Source organism: Salvelinus fontinalis, chromosome 9 (assembly GCF_029448725.1).
Source record: "Salvelinus fontinalis isolate EN_2023a chromosome 9, ASM2944872v1, whole genome shotgun sequence".
Lineage (NCBI taxonomy): Eukaryota > Metazoa > Chordata > Actinopteri > Salmoniformes > Salmonidae > Salvelinus > Salvelinus fontinalis.
This window is the reverse complement of record NC_074673.1, coordinates 4612340-4629776: the sequence shown is the minus strand read 5'-3', so window position 1 is coordinate 4629776 and position 17437 is coordinate 4612340. Positions and strand designations below refer to the sequence as shown.

Here is a 17437-nt window from a genome sequence, read left to right as displayed (position 1 = left end):
AAGACAACCATTGGTTCTGTGTGTGTGTGTGTGTGTGTGTGTGTGTGTGTGTGTGTGTGTGTGTGTGTGTGTGTGTGTGTGTGTGTGTGTGTGTGTGTGTGTGTGTGTGTGTGTGTGTGTGTGTGTGTGTGTGTGGTGTGTGTGTGTGTGTGTTTATGCACATCAGGCTACAATCAGATTTGTTGATATGTTGCTCTATTTTATTTGACTCTATTCTATTTAATCTTCTACTAAAAACATGACCGTTATTATATCTAAATACGTGACTGTTATTATGTCTAAATACGTGACTGTTATTAGATCTAAATACCTGACTGTTATTAGATCTAAATACGTGACTGTTATTAGATCTAAATACGTGACTGTTATTAGATCTAAATACGTGACTGTTATTAGATCTAAATACGTGACTGTTATTAGATCTAAATACGTGACTGTTATTAGATCTAAATACGTGACTGTTATTAGATCTAAATACGTGACTGTTATTAGATCTAAATACGTGACTGTTATTATGTTATTTGTTGTTTGTGAGAGAAGTTCTCACATTTGAGAATGACAATCCTTTAGTCGATCATTGGTTCTGCTTCATACCATAAGGCTTGAATGCGGTACTGAGTAGAGTGAGATAGCGAGAGAGAGGCAGACAGGCAGAGAGAAAGAGAGGGAGACAGGCAGAGAGAGAGAGAGGGGGAGACAGGCAGAGAGAGAGAGAGAGAGAGTGAGAGAATCGCGGAGAGAGCGAGTGAGAGAATCGCGGAGAGAGCGAGTGAGAGAATCGCGGAGAGAGCGAGTGAGAGAATCGCGGAGAGAGCGAGTGAGAGAATCGCGGAGAGAGCGAGTGAGAGAATCGCGGAGAGAGCGAGTGAGAGAATCGCGGAGAGAGCGAGTGAGAGATTCGCTGAGAGAGCGAGTGAGAGAAGCGCGGAGAGAGCGAGTGAGAGAATCGCGGAGAGAGCGAGTGAGAGAATCGCTGAGAGAGCGAGTGAGAGAAGCGCGGAGAGAGCGAGTGAGAGAAGCGCGGAGAGAGCGAGTGAGAGAAGCGCGGAGAGAGCGAGTGAGAGAAGCGCACAGATTCTCCAGAGCTGCAGATGCGCCTACATTTTCCTCGTTCGCCTTACCGATGATTTACACTGTCTCCAACTGAATGGATGATGTTTTCGGTGAGTAAAAACAATTGCATTACAATTTACATTCAGTTATTGTCATGATTAGTGAATACACGGTATCGATCATGGTCAAGTTGAAATCCTTCAACTCTGCCATGACATTTGCATAGATATGCATGGTTTAAGAACGCCTGAATGTGTCGCTGATGTTACGATCACTCAGTCAACGTTACAAATCACTATACGCGTCTCGAATGTAGGCCTCCTGTAATAACGGTTTGCAAAGTGAGTTACTAACTGTAGCCTACACCCGTGAACAAGTGCAAAAAGCATTTGCAGAATGGAATCCTCAAAGCCTTTCGCCCATCGCTCATTTCAGCCACATTGATCGGGTTTCCACTGTATTATTTTTCTAAGTGATTCACACTGAACATGGTTATGGGATGTTCATAAGTTATTGATCAGGTGTCGTTTCAACTTTGGGAAAATATATAAATTACAACTTTTTTTCGTTATTGTTTTTCCTTCAGAGGGCTACATCACAGTATAATATCATGGGGAGGGGGCAAAGTGACCGACACAGAGATCCTATTAAATGACTAAATGACCAGTTCTAGTTTGTTATTCTATGGGTTCATCGTGGAGAGAGGGAAACAAAAACATAATGGTACATAAGAGCTAGCAGTTACACTTTGTGTTTTACCTGTTTACTGTGCACAGTGCTGACATCAGCAGGCCTGTGTCTCAGAAGTATTCCCAGCAGAGATCTGTAGACTGTACTGAAGAAAGCAAGACGCCTATTAGGTTTCAGTGAGCAGCTCTGAAGGAAACTGCCTGGTGAGCAGTATAGTAACAATGGCCAGGCCTTTCTTAGGGATTGACCATCCCCTGCAGCCTTTGCTGCCCTGTATTCCTATTTACACTAAGAATGTCCAATTCTCTGTATTTATCTCACCAATTGGTAAAATTCTATAACAATAGAGTATTGCCTCTTCCTAAACAGATGTAGGATCTTAATTTGAACACTCTTTTGTTGCTGAGAATTTTCCTGCATCGCAGGAAACCCGCACTAACACACGGATATATTATCAGTATTGCACTTTTCAAGTAGCCTACTTTTGGCTAGCTAATAGTTCAACCACTGATCAAGCAACATTAGGGACTAAACCATAAAAACCCGACAATACGGGTCAAATTAAGATCCTACATCTGTACATGTAATTTACTGTGTGTAGATTTCAGCATGACACAGTAGTGACTCACAAGACAAATTGTCCTCACCATTAATTTTGTTCTCTGTCACTTAGGGAAGAATGTTTTTTTGTAATTCATCTGTGATTGGTGATTGATTGGTCACTGTACGTCAACTGAGGAAAGGAGATACAGGAATATAAAAATATAAGCTTTACGTGGGGTGGACCAGGACCATACAGGGGGTGGACCAGGACCATACAGGGGGTGGAACAGGACTATACAGGGGGCTGTGGGGTGGACCAGGACCATACAGGGGGTGGAACAGGACCATACAGGGGGTGGAACAGGACCATACAGGGGGTGGAACAGGACCATACAGGGGGTGGAACAGGACCATACAGGGGGTTGTGGGGTGGAACAGGAGCACACTGGGGGTAATGATGTCCTTTGCTCCATGTTTTCCAGGACAACCCTTGGCTACAGCGGGAGGTCCCCTTACACAATGGCATCATGTTCTAACAGAGGTATCTACATCGGTAAGAACACCTGCATGTTTCTGTTACTCTTTATTTTTACACCTCTTTATTGTGTTCGAAAATACAGTTATCGCAAAGGACCAATGTCCCTGACCAGGATTTCATTGCAGGTATCACACAGTAAACATTCCTTTTGGATAGAGTAGTGACGCTAATACCGGAGAGACATTGGGAGGCGGTCTAGTTCCATTATCTCTTGTGTCTAGTTCCATTGTCTCTTGTGTCTAGTTCCATTATCTCTTGTGTCTAGTTCCATTATCTCTTTTGTCTAGTTCCATTATCTCTTGAGTCTAGTTCCATTGTCTCTTGTATCTAGTTCCATTATCTCTTTTGTCTAGTTCCATTATCTATTTTGTCTAGTTCCATTATCTTGTATCTAGCTCCTTTATCTCTTGTGTCTAGTTCCATTATCTTGTATCTAGTTCCATTATTTATTGTGTCCAGTTCCATTATCTATTTTGTCTAGTTCCATTATCTATTTTGTCTAGTTCCATTATCTTGTATCTAGTTCCATTATTTCTTGTGTCTTGTTCCATTATCTTGTGTCTAGTTCCTTTATCTCTTGTGTCCAGTTCCATTATCTCTTTTGTCTAGTTCCATTATCTCTTGAGTCGAGTTCCATTGTCTCTTGTCTAGTTCCATTGTCTCTTGTCTAGTTCCATTATCTCTTTTGTCTAGTTCCATTATCTCTTGTGTCTAGTTCCATTATCTCTTGCGTCTAGTTCCATTATCTCTTGCGTCTAGTTCCATTGTCTCTTGACTAGTTCCAATATGCCCTCTTTTAGTTCCATATCTTGTGTCTAGTTCCATTATCTCTTTTGTCTAGTTCCATTGTCTCTTGTCTAGTTCCATTATCTATTTTGTCTAGTTCCATTATCTCTTGTGTCTAGTTCCATTATCTCTTGAGTCTAGTTCCATTATCTCTTGACTAGTTCCAATATGCCCTCTTTTAGTTCATTTATCTCTTGTGTCTAGTTCCGTTATCTATTTTGTAGAAAAGAGATAAAGCTCAGAAACAGCTTCATAAATTTATTCAGGAGGCATCCCAAATGGTGCAGTATTCCTTATTTAGTGCACTACATAGGGAATAGGGTTCTATAGGGCCCTGGTCTAAAGTAGTGCACTATATAGGGAATAGGGTTCTATAGGGCCCTGGTCTAAAGTAGTGCACTATATAGGGAATAGGGTTCTATAGGGTTCTGGTCTAAAGTAGTGCACTATGTAGGGAATAGGGTTCTATAGGGTTCTGGTCTAAAGTAGTGCACTATGTAGGGAATAGGGTTCTATAGGGTTCTGGTCTAAAGTAGTGCACTATTTAGGGAATAGGGTTCTATAGGGCTCTGGTCTAAAGTAGTACACTATAATAGGGAACAGGGTTCTATAGGGCTCTGGTCTAAAGTAGTACACTATAATAGGGAACAGGGTTCTATAGGGCTCTGGTCTAAAGTAGTGCACTATAATAGGGAACAGGGTTCTATAGGGCTCTGGTCTAAAGTAGTGCGCTATGTAGGGAATAGGGTTCTATAGGGTTCTGGTCTAAAGTAGTGCACTATTTAGGGAATATGGTTCTATAGGGTTCTGGTCTAAAGTAGTGCACTATGTAGGGAATAGGGTTCTATAGAGTTCTGGTCTAAAGTAGTGCACTATGTAGGGAATAGGGTTCTATAGGGTTCTGGTCTAAAGTAGTGCACTATTTAGGGAATAGGGTTCTATAGGGCTCTGGTCTAAAGTAGTACACTATAATAGGGAACAGGGTTCTATAGGGCTCTGGTCTAAAGTAGTACACTATAATAGGGAACAGGGTTCTATAGGGCTCTGGTCTAAAGTAGTGCACTATAATAGGGAACAGGGTTCTATAGGGCTCTGGTCTAAAGTAGTGCGCTATGTAGGGAATAGGGTTCTATAGGGCTCTGGTCTAAAGTAGTGCGCTATATAGGGAATATGGTTCTATAGGGCTCTGGTCTAAAGTAGTGCACTATATAGGGAATAGGGTTCTATAGGGCCCTGGTCTAAAGTAGTGCACTATATAGGGTTCTATAGGGCTCTGGTCTAAAGTAGTGCACTTGTCACGAACGTTTGTTGAATAAATGGACCAAGGCGCAGCGTGCGTGGAGTTCCACATGTTTAATCAATGAAACTCACAAAAAAAACAATAAAGAATAAACAAACGTGAAGTTCAAGCAGTGCTCACAGGCAACTACACAGAAATAAGATCCCACACACAACAGGTGGAAAAAGGGCTGCCTAAATTATGATCCCCAATCAGAGACAATGATAAACAGCTGCCTCTGATTGGAAACCATACCAGGCCATCATAGAAATACAATAAACTAGAGGACCCACCCTAGTCACACCCTGACCTAACCAAAATAGAAAATAACAAGGCTCTCTAAGGTCAGGGCGTGACAGCGCTATAAGGGAATAGGGTTCTATAGGGTCCTGGTCAAAAGTAGTGCACTATATAGGGAATAGGGTTCCATAGGGCTTTGGTCTAAAGTAGTGCACTATTTAGGGAATAGGGTTCTATAGGGCTCTCGTCTAAAGTAGTGCACTATATAGGGTTCTATAGGGCTCTGGTCTAAAGTAGTGCACTATATAGGGAATAGGGTTCCATAGGGCTTTGGTCTAAAGTAGTGCACTATTTAGGGAATAGGGTTCTATAGGGCTCTCGTCTAAAGTAGTGCACTATATAGGGTTCTATAGGGCTCTGGTCTAAAGTAGTGCACTATATAGGGTTCTATAGGGCCTGGTCTAAAGTAGTGCACTATCTAGGGAATAGGGTGCCATTTAGGATGTAGGCTCAGTCTTTGAGAAACAGGAGACAGTCAGTGATATGTGTGAATGTATTTTATGATACAGTGTTCTGGTCAAGGGAGATAAAGTGAAGCAATATGCCCTCTTTTGAGTTGGTGTGTGTGTGTGTGTGTGTGTTACCTTGTAATGAGTATCTGCCTGTGACGCGGAGTTAGTGTTCTGTGACCTTGTGCAGCCCACGGATCATTGCTTCCCTACTCACCCACCCAGAGCCATCTCACCCCAACACAATGTGCTCATGTATTCACAATTCTCTACCTGGATTTATCCTCCAAACTGGTTGGACATTGGAACTCAACTATTTCCTGGTTCAATTTGGAGAAGACTAAGCAGGGGGATGAAGGTGGAACCTGCAGGTATTAAATAGCCTATCTAAACCTATATATTATACAGGTATTATATAGCCTATCTATGTAGTGGTATAGAATTCCGCTGCTGTTTGACGTTCTCTGTGTTATAACCAACAATGTATATAAACCCTGGATTGCTGATGTTTATGTATTGGCCATTGAGAGGCTTTGAAGCCACCGGTCGGCCATATTGGCATTCCCCAGTAGGAGCAGTCCTTCACAGGAAATAATGGAATTCTACCGTATTTCAATTACATGTTTCAAGGACAAAATGACATGTATTTAGTATTTTTTTGTTGTAGTGGGGACAATAACATTAGTAATCAAAAAAAAGAAAAAAGATACTTTGAGGAATTAAAATATGTTTTCGTGTTTCATTTGTATGTTTAGCTCACATAATTATAATTTAAACTTATACATGAAGTTGTCTGTAATAGAATACATGTGACAAAAAAAAGAATGTTGACATTAATAAATGCATTTCTATAGCTTACAAAAATATTTTATTTTTAAACCGATTGGGGGGAGTTCCAAGATGGAGTCCACGGTGGCTTCAACACAGCGCCCCCTATCAGTCATCTAGTGTATATATAAAGCATTGGTTATTATAGAGAACATGATCATAGATGGGCATCAACACGATGGATGGCTAGATGATCCTAATTGGTTTACAGTGCTACTGGTCCGTTGGCACTCGCTATATTGATTAACGGGATGCAAATAGGCTTGGAGGAATCCCTGGAAAACCATTAAGTCTCGGATAATGTTAGGATTATGGGTAATTTATGATAGTAAATCCCCAGTGTCGGATGTGCGTGAAAGTTGCGATGAGGAGGCTACGTCTTACACCTTCATGGGGTCTGATATAATAGTACCATAGAACAACATGTATGACAAAGGGGCCATGTTACTGACTATGCAAGACACGATGGGATCGTTTCACAACCTGAGAACGGAATTGTCTTTAATGAAAATGTGAATGGATCCATATTGATGGTTGGTTTCACACCGTTTGTATAGTTTTCTCTCTGAATAATACTTTAATCAGTTGCAGCTTGCCAGCCAATGTTGTAACGGTACATTAACCAAATGACCTGGGATCAAATGTTATTTTAAATCTTTCAAATACTGTTTTTGAGCATTTACTAAAAGTCCAGGTGGGGGGGGGGGGGGGGGGGAATTTTGGGTAGCCCAGGTAAAGTATCTTAAATGATTCCAAAAAAATTTTTGAACAAAGGTCTGTACCTAAATGGGTAAACAGAGCAGAGGCTTCAGGTCAAATCATCAACAGAGAATCCTGAATTATTAATCTTCACAGCAACAGATACTATGAGGATGTCTAGGTGTTGAATGAGTGGGCCTCTCTGGTTACACTGTGTGTGTGTGTGTGTGTGTGTGTGTGTGTGTGTGTGTGTGTGTGTGTGTGTGTGTGTGTGTGTGTGTGTGTGTGTGTGTGTGTGTGTGTGTGTGTGTGTGTGTGTGTGTGTGTGTGTGTGTGTGTGTGTGTGTGTGTGCTCTTATTCTCTGAAGTGAGCCATTCTGTAACATTTCGGAATGATTCACCCTTTTCTCTTCAAACACCGTTTTGTAGGTTTGAGTTCTGCTTTCAGCTCTGAAATGGTTGCTGTGAACCTAAGCTGTAAAGTCAGGCATCTATTTAGTGGCATTGTTGTGGTCGGGATGTAAACACACTTTGTTTAAATGGGGTAATCTACGATCGCTACATCCATTCTTAGACTTTTTAATTAATAATATATATTGATTCTGGAAGAATGGAACGTATAAATACCTCATGGTTTTTGTTCAACCATCGAAACCCAAAATATATATATATATTTTTTAAACTCCATTGCTGGTAAACATTGTCGGAACTAGAAGCACAAGCATTCCGCTACACTCGCATTAACATCTGCTAACCATGTGTATGTGACAAATACAATTTGATTTGATTTGACAATGTAATTGTAAACAAACACTGTGTAGCCCCAATAAACATGGTTCAAACTATACTGTTGATATCATGGATTGGCATTGTTTCCTCCAACTCCATCACTAAAACAGTGAAAGGGTGACGGCGTGTTGTTGTTGTCTGAACTGCAGATTTAACCCGTTAAAGGGCGATTGTGGATTTTGTCTGTGCGAGTGTACTGCACACCCGGATCTGTGTTTTTATTTTATTTTTTTGTGTCCTTTCTTTATGAGTTGGTAGGTAGATTATTAAGGGTATTTAATGAACCGAAATGAGGCATCATTTGCTACAGTGTAAATGAATTTGTTCCCCTGCAGTCGACTGTCAATTTCTCAGCCCTGAGGTACAGTACATTCCAGGGCTGTGTCTGTTAGATGAAAGACTCCGTTTCACTAAAGAGGGCAAGTGGAGACAGGTTCCACATGCCTACCCGGGAAGGTATCAGTGGGACAAATGACCTACATTACCTCATATACCAGTGGTGGATACTAAAACGTATTTTTCTTAAAACGGGTGGTGTGCGTCAGTGTATTGGGCAGAAGGTCCCCGGTTCGTCTGGATGAGAACGGGATCTACTGTGTTTAACAGGGACATTGTAAAGTGAACATCTGGAGTTAATGTCGGCCTATTCACAATGAATATTTTCTGACCTTGTTCCTAAAAAGAATGACAGCGGGGGAAAAGAAATGGCGGAGAAATGGTTGTGGATGTTAATGCCATGGAAGGGATGCTGGAGCTCACGTGGTAAAGGTGCTGGACAAGGTAAAGCTGTCTGCTGGGTGTTGGTGCTGGTGGTGTTGGTGGTGGAGCTGTAGTTGGTGGTGGAGTTGTAGTTGGTGGTGGAGTTGTAGTTGGTGTTGGAGTTGTTGGTGGTGGTGGAGTTGTTGGTGGTGGTGGAGTTGGTGGTGGTGGTGGAGTTGTTGGTGGAGTTGTTGTTGTTGGTGGTGGAGTTGTTGTTGTTGGTGGTGGAGTTGTTGTTGTTGGTGGTGGTGGAGTTGTTGGTGGTGGAGTTGTTGGTGGTGGTGGAGTTGTTGTTGTTGGTGGTGGAGTTGTTGGTGGTGGTGGAGTTGTTGTTGTTGGTGGTGGAGTTGTTGTTGTTGGTGGTGGAGTTGTTGTTGTTGGTGGTGGAGTTGTTGGTGGTGGAGTTGTTGGTGGTGGAGTTGTTGTTGGTGGTGGAGTTGTTGTTGGTGGTGGAGTTGTTGGTGGTGGAGTTGTTGGTGGTGGTGGTGGAGTTGTTGTTGTTGGTGGTGGTGGTGGAGTTGTTGTTGGTGGTGGAGTTGTTGTCGGTGGAGTTGTTGGAGTTGTAGTTGGTGGAGTTGTTGGTGGTGGTGGAGTTGTTGTTGGTGGTGGAGTTGTTGGTGGTGGAGTTGTTGGTGGTGGAGTTGTTGGTGTTGGTGGTGGAGTTGTTGGTGGAGTTGTTGTTGGTGGTGGAGTTGTTGTTGGTGGAGTTGTTGTTGGTGGTGGAGTTGTTGGTGGTGGAGTTGTTGTTGGTGGTGGAGTTGTTGGTGGTGGAGTTGTTGTTGGTGGTGGAGTTGTTGTTGGTGGTGGAGTTGTTGGTGGTGGTGGTGAGGGTGGTGGTGAGGGTGGTGGAGTTGTTGGTGGTGGTGGAGTTGTTGTTGTTGGTGGAGTTGTTGTTGGTGGTGGAGTTGTTGGTGGTGAGGGTGGTGGTGAGGGTGGTGGTGAGGGTGGTGGTGAGGGTGAGGGTGGTGCCTAAAGGGGTTATGCTTGGTGGGAAGAAACGGTGTGTACTGTCTTGGATACAATCAGTGGTTATATATTGTTAGCCTTACAGACTTCCGTGTCAATTCTCAACATTCTATAATTCAATGTATAACAAAAAAATATGTAAACATTCTAAGTCGAGTCCTACAATTGGCTAATATACTGTGGTTGTCATTGTCATATACTCTATACTGTTTTCATCTAGAGGAAGAGCGACACGTGAGAGCCAATGACAGGGACTACAATGAAAAGTTCCCATATGCTGTAAGTGAGACACAAAGCACATGTTATCACAGTGTATCAATGACACTGTCATGATGTAGATGATATTAACCATACTACATTTGCGCCCCCCCCCCACACCCCCCACCCCCCCACCCCAAAAAGGACAATCGCATCAAAACCTGCAAGTACAATGTCTTCACCTTCCTGCCGATCAATCTGTTCGAGCAGTTCCAGAGAGCTGCTAATGCCTACTTCCTAGTGCTGCTCATACTACAGGTACGTCAATTCCACATCATAGTGTGACATCGAGTGCTTGTACAGATTCTATGAACTTATCATGCTTTATACAGAGAGTGAAAATGAAAATGAAAATGAAATGACAAATAGGATGCAACTGAAAGATTTATATGGTGAAATAAGGATCTCCAACTACGTAAATTCATGAATGATCTGACAAATCTAAGCCCATTCCGTTAAACATGTTGAATGTATGTTAGTCTGTATTTCACGTGTATCGTTGAGACAGTTCTCCCAGTGTACAGTGTATCGTTGAGACAGTTCTCCCAGTGTACAGTGTATCGTTGTTGACAGGTTTCCCAGTATGCAGTGTATCGTTGTTGACAGTTCTCCCAGTGTACAGTATATCGTTGAGATAGTTCTCCCAGTATGCAGTGTATCGTTGTTGACAGTTCTCCCAGTATGCAGTGCCCCATTGAGACAGTTCTCCCAGTATGCAGTGCCCCATTGAGACAGTTCTCCCAGTATGCAGTGTATCGTTGTTGACAGTTATCCCAGTATGCAGTGTATCGTTGTTGATAGTTCTCCCAGTGTACAGTGCCTCATTGTTGACAGTTCTCCCAGTGTGCAGTGTATCGTTGTTGACAGTTCTCCCAGTATGCAGTGTATCGTTGTTGACAGTTCTCCCAGTATACAGTGTATCGTTGTTGACAGTTCTCCCAGTATGCAGTGTATCGTTGTTGACAGTTCTCCCAGTATGCAGTGCCTCATGTTGACAGTTCTCCCAGTATGCAGTGCCTCATTGTTGACAGTTCTCCCAGTATGCAGTGCCCCATTGAGACAGTTCTCCCAGTATGCAGTGTATCGTTGTTGACAGTTCTCCCAGTATACAGTGCCTCATTGTTGACAGTTCTCCCAGTATGCAGTGTATCGTTGAGACAGTTCTCCCAGTGTACAGTGTATCGTTGAGATAGTTATCCCAGTATGCAGTGTATCGTTGTTGACAGTTCTCCCAGTGTACAGTGTATCGTTGTTGACAGTTCTCCCAGTATGCAGTGTATCGTTGAGACAGTTCTCCCAGTATGCAGTGTATCGTTGTTGACAGGTTTCCCAGTATGCAGTACATCATTGAGACAGTTCTCCCAGTGTACAGTGTATCGTTGTTGACAGTTCTCCCAGTGTACAGTGTATCGTTGTTGACAGTTCTCCCAGTATACAGTGTATCGTTGTTGACAGGTTTCCCAGTATGCAGTACATCATTGAGACAGTTCTCCCAGTGTACAGTGCCTCATTGTTGACAGTTCTCCCAGTGTACAGTGCCTCATTGTTGACAGTTCTCCCAGTGTACAGTGCCTCATTGTTGACAGTTCTCCCAGTATACAGTGTATCATTGTTGACAGTTCTCCCAGTGTACAGTGCCTCATTGTTGACAGTTATCCCAGTATACAGTGTATCATTGTTGACAGTTCTCCCAGTGTACAGTGCATCATTGTTACATTTACATTTTAGTCATTTAGCAGACGCTCTTATCCAGAGCGACTTACAGTAGAGTGCATACATTTTTATTACATTTTTACATACTGAGACAAGGATATCCCTACCGGCCAAACCCTCCCTAACCCGGACGACGCTATGCCAATTGTGCGTCGCCCCACGGACCTCCCGGTTGCGGTCGGCTGCGACAGAGCCTGGGCGCGAACCCAGAGACTCTGGTGGCGCAGCTAGCACTGCGATGCAGTGACCTAGACCACTGCACCACCCGGGAGGCCGTTGTTGACAGTTCTCCCAGTGTACAGTGTATCGTTGTTGACAGTTCTCCCAGTGTACAGTGCCTCATTGTTGACAGTTCTCCCAGTATACAGTGCCTCATTGAGACAGTTCTCCCAGTATGCAGTGTATCATTGTTGACAGTTCTCCCAGTGTACATTGCCTTCGGAAAGTTTTCAGACGCCTTACTCTAAAATTGATAACATTTTTTTCCCCCCTCAGCGATCTACACACAAAACAGAAATACCTTATTTACATAAGTATTCAGACCCTTTGCAATGAGACTCAAAATTGAGCTCAGGTGCATCCTGTTTCCATTGATCATCCTTGAGATGTTTCTACAACTTTATTGGAGTCCACCTGTAGTAAATTCAATTGATTGGACATGATTTGGAAAGGCACACACCTGTCTACTTAAGGGCCCACAGTTGACAGTGCATGTCAGAGCAAAAACCAAGCCATGAGGTCAAAAGGAATTGTCCGTAGAGCTCCGAGACAGGATTGTGTCGAGGCACAGATCTAGGGAAGGGTACCAAAAAAATTCTGCAGTGTTGAAGGTCACCAAGAACACAGTGGCCTCCATCATTCTTAAATGGGAGACGTTTGGAACCACCAAGACTCATCCTAGAATTGGCCGCCCGGCCAAACTGAGAAATCAGGGGAGAAGGGCCTTGGTCAGGGAGGGACGCCGGCTTGGAGTTTGCCAAAAGTCACCTAAAGAATTTCAGACCATGAGAAACAAGATTCTCTGGTCTGATGAAGCCAATCCAGCGGCAGGGACAGGGAGATTAGTCAGGATCAAGGCAAAGATGAACGGAACAAAGTACAGAGAGATCCTCAATGAAAACCTGCTCCAGAGCGCTCAGGACCTCAGACTGGGGCGATGGTTCACCTTCCAACAGGACAACAACCCTATGTACACAGCCAAGACAGCGCAGGAGTGGCTTCGGGACAAGTCTCTGAATGTCCTTGAGTGGCCCAGCCAAAGCCCTGACTTGAATCCGATCGAACATCTCTGGAGAGACCTGAAAATAGCTGTACAGTGACGCTCCCCATCCAACCTGACAGAGCTTGAGAGGATCTGTAGAGAAGAATGGGAGAAACTACCCAAATACAGGTGTGCCAAGCTTCCAGCTTCATACCCAAGAAGTCTTGAGGCTTTAATCGCTGCCAGAGGGGCTTCAACAAAGTACAGAGTAAAGGGTCTGAATACTTATGTTAATAAAATATTTCAGTTTTTTATTTTTAATACATTTGCAAAGATTTCTAAAAACCTGTTTTTGCTTTGTCATTATGGGAATTGATAGGGGATTGATGAGGGGAAAAAAAACTATTTAATCCATTTTAGAAAAAGTCTGTAACGTTAAAAAATGTGGAAAGTCAAGGGACCTGAGTTCATGGGTTTGGACCTAGTATCTAGGTGTGTACAGTACAGTACAATTAGACGATGTGGTCTGTAAAAAGGCAGCCTGTGGAATTGAGTGTGTGGACTGTGTGGAGTGCCTTCCCCTAGTAGGTAATGTACCCCTTCAGAACATATGGTCTACCTACAAGGAATTATTAACCGGGCAGTTTGAGTCCTGGATACTGATTGGCTGAATGTTTTGGTATATCAGACAATACCACACTTCTTCTGGCCTTATGATTAAATATAACATGACTCCACAGTATATGAAACAAAACATTCAACTGTTCCTTTAAGGTGAGGCACCACAACCTGAAATGAAATATTTGCAACTTATATACAATTTTTGATTTTGGGGTATGTCAAAACCGTTCTATTTTCTTTTGTTTATCATACTACCGTCATCAACATTTCAGGAATTTTAACCACATTCAAATGGATATAAATCCATAATTTCAAAACTCACTACATGTAATCATACATAATTTAAATGCACATTTCATAGAGAATGTTTCAAACGGGACTATACACTGAGTGTATAAAACATTTCCATGACATCGACTGGCCAGTTCAATAATACAAAATAAATTAAGCATCATACAGGCTACCGAGTGGCGCCACTACAGATCCTGGTTCGATTCCAGGCTGCATCAAAACCAGCCGTGATTGGTGGGAGTCCCATAGGGCGTCGTTAGGGTTTGGCTGGGGTAGGCCGTCATTGTAAATAAGAATTTGTTCTTAACTGACTTGCCTAGTTAAATAAAGGTTAAATAAATAAATATGAGCCATATTTTTGTATTTTAAAAATTACATTTTGAAAACTTGATCGCTGCATTGCAAAACACTTTGGGGCTATAATCAACAATGGACTAATGAAACAAATTCCAAAAGATAGCTTTTGGGTGGATCTTTCCTTGAACAAAATGAAACCAAAATATTTAGGCAGACTTCATCCAGTGTACAGAAAAATATATTTGCGGTATATGCAAATATGCACATACTGTATTTAATGAGATATCTCCTCATTTGCATATTTTAATACAATATTTCAGAAAGTTGTAATAACAAAAAGTCTTAGATTGGTGTTTATATTCTGATTCCATCCCTTACTTAAATTTCTGTGCATGAGGTAGTTGTGGAATTTGTTAGATATGTTTTTCAGAGTCAGAAGAAAGGCCTCTTTAGTGTCCTAAGTTTTCATAACTGTGACCTTAATTGCCAACCGTCTGCAAGCTGTTAGTGTCTTAACGACCGTTCCACAGGTGCATGTTCATTAATTGTTTATGGTTCATTGAACTAGCATGTTTAAATCCTTTACAATGAAGATCTGTGAAGTTATTTGGATTTTTATGAATTATCTTTAAAAGACAGGGTCCTGAAAAAGGGACGTTTCTTTTTTTGCTGAGTTCAGAAACACAACCGTTTGCTACAATAACATCTGTTAACCATGTGTATGTGACCAATACAATTTGATTTGATTTGATTATTTATTTTTAACGGGTAAAAGTTAATTGTGACATGATTAAGTGGTGGGAAATGTGTCTATTAGACAATGCCACCAGCCATACTGCCCTATTAGGGTGTCTATTAGGGTATGGTCGCAGTTGTAAATGAGAACTTGTTCTCAACTAGCTTACCTGGTGAAATAAAGGTGAAATAAAATAAATAAATACAAATGTTTGACTTACAAATAAACAAAAACAAAGTAAAGTTAGGAATTATTACTCAACTCAAAGTATATCAATTTAGTTTCAATAAGAAACTCAAGTTGAACACATGTTATAAACCAACAACTATTATCAACCCCTTGGGGGTTGATAATTATCAATTATTGATAATTAATTATTATAAGGGGATTATCAACCCCCTTATCAACCCCTCACTAAATCAATCACCGATACTGTATATACATCCTACCTTAGTAAGGACCTGGTACCCTGGTTTAATACAGAGCACCCATAGCTAGATAGATACTTTAAATGTGGATATCCTTCAACACAATAAAAAATAAACAAGACAAAATGCTCAGTCTGTCACGTTCCTGACCTGTTTTCTCTTGTTTTGTATGTGTTTATTGGTCAGGGCGTGAGTTTTGGGTGGGCAGTCTATGTTTTCTATTTCTATGTTGGGTTTTTGTGTTCGGCCTGGTGTGATTCTCAATCAGAGACAGGTGTGTATCGTTTGTCTCTGATTGAGAGTCATACTAAGGCAGCCAGGGTTTCACTGGTGTTTTGTGGGTGTTTGTTCCTGTGTCAGCGTTTGGGCCACACAGGACTGTTGCAGGTTAGTCACGTTTGTTGTTTTGTTAATTTGTAGTGTTTGTTGGTTTGCCATTAAAACATGAATACCTACTACTCGGCATCTTGGTCCGATCCATGCTCCTCCTCGTCTGAGGAGGAGAACGACTACGACAACCTTTACAGAAACACCCACCAAAACAGGATCAAGCGGAGTGGAGAAGGAAGGCAGGAACAACAGCAATGGGGAAAAGAGGAATGGACATGGGAGGAGATCCTGGACGGTAAAGGACCCTGGGCAGAGCCAGTGGAGTGTCGCCGCCCCAAAGCGGAGCTGGAGGCAGCGAAAGCGGAGAGGAGGTTTTATGAGGCTAAAGCAAGGCAGAGCGGCTGGAAGCCCGAGAGGCTCACCCAAAAATTTCTTGGGGGGGGGGGGGCTAAAGGGGAGTGTGGCGAAGCCGGGTTGGTTACCTGAGCCAACTCCCCGGGCTTACCGTGGAGTGAGAGGGCGTCGTACTGGTCAGACACCGTGTTATGCGGTAAAGCGCACGGTGTCCCCAGTACGCGTGCTTAGCCCAGTGCGGGCTATTCCACCTTGCCGCACTGAGAGGGCTAGGTTGGGCATCGAGCCGGATGTCATGAAGCCGGCCCAACGTATCTGGCCTCCAGTACGTCTCCTCGGGCCGGCGTACATGGCACCAGCCTTACAGGTGGTGTCCCCGGTTCGCCTGCATAGCCCAGTGCGGGTTATTCCACCTCGCCGCACTGGCAGGGCTACGGGGACCATTCAACCTGGTAAGGTTGGGGAGGCTTGGTGCTCAAGAGCGCGTGTCCTCCTTCATGGTCCGGTATATCCGGCGCCACCTTCCCACCCTAGCTCAGTACCACCAGTGCCTACTCCACGCACCAGGCTTCCAGTGCGTTTCCAGAGCCCTGTTCCTCCTCCACGCACTCTCCCTGTGGTGCATGTCTCCAGCCCAGTGCCTCCAGTTCCGGCACCACGCACCAGGCCTACTGTGCGCCTCAGCAGGTCAGAGTCGGCCGTCTGCCCAACGCCGCCTGCGCTGCTTGCCTGCTCAGCGCTGCCCGAACTGTCTGCCTTCCCAGCTCTGTCTGAACTGCCTGCCTGCCCAGCGTGGTCTGAACTGTCTGCCTGCCCAGCGCTGCCCGTCTGTCCCGAGCCTTCAGAGCCGTCCAGCCAGGACCAGCCAGAGCCGTCCAGCCAGGACCAGCCAGAGCCGTCCAGCCAGGACCAGCCAGAGCCGTCCAGCCAGGACCAGCCAGAGCCGTCCAGCCAGGACCAGCCAGAGCCGTCCAGCCAGGACCAGCCAGAGCCGTCCAGCCAGGACCAGCCAGAGCCGTCCAGCCAGGACCTGCCAGAGTCCGTCCAGCCAGGACCTGCCAGAGTCCGTCCAGCCAGGACCTGCCAGAGTCCGTCCAGCCAGGACCTGCCAGAGTCCGTCCAGCCAGGACCTGCCAGAGTCCGTCCAGCCAGGACCTGCCAGAGTCCGTCCAGCCAGGACCTGCCAGAGTCCGTCCAGCCAGGACCTGCCAGAGTCCGTCCAGCCAGGACCTGCCAGCGTCCGTCCAGCCAGGACCTGCCAGAGTCCGTCCAGCCAGGACCTGCCAGAGTCCGTCCAGCCAGGACCTGCCAGAGTCCGTCCAGCCAGGACCTGCCAGAGTCCCTCAGCCAGGACCTGCCAGAGTCCCTCAGCCAGGACCTGCCAGAGTCCCTCAGCCAGGACCTGCCAGAGTCCCTCAGCCAGGACCTGCCAGAGTCCCTCAGCCAGGACCTGCCAGAGTCCCTCAGCCAGGACCTGCCAGAGTCCCTCAGCCCGGAGCTGCCGTCCCTTATCCCGGTGCTGCCCCTTA

The 17437-nt window shown here is 44.2% G+C and overlaps 1 protein-coding gene across 2 annotated transcripts in view; it reads left to right on the top strand.

Moving 5' to 3' along the window:
- The first annotated feature begins 606 nt into the window (after positions 1 to 606).
- atp8b4 (ATPase phospholipid transporting 8B4) overlaps positions 607 to 17437 on the top strand; it is a 54163-nt gene continuing 37332 nt past the window's right edge. The window contains exons 1-5 of one of the 2 annotated variants that reach the window (XM_055933115.1): positions 607 to 1163; positions 2769 to 2839; positions 8638 to 8734; positions 9900 to 9958; positions 10082 to 10195. In XM_055933115.1, coding sequence (XP_055789090.1) covers positions 1148 to 1163; positions 2769 to 2839; positions 8638 to 8734; positions 9900 to 9958; positions 10082 to 10195 — 357 coding nt within the window. In that variant the 5' untranslated portion in view covers positions 607 to 1147. The remainder of the gene's footprint in view (positions 1164 to 2768; positions 2840 to 8637; positions 8735 to 9899; positions 9959 to 10081; positions 10196 to 17437) is intronic. The other variant, XM_055933116.1, reaches the window with a different exon arrangement.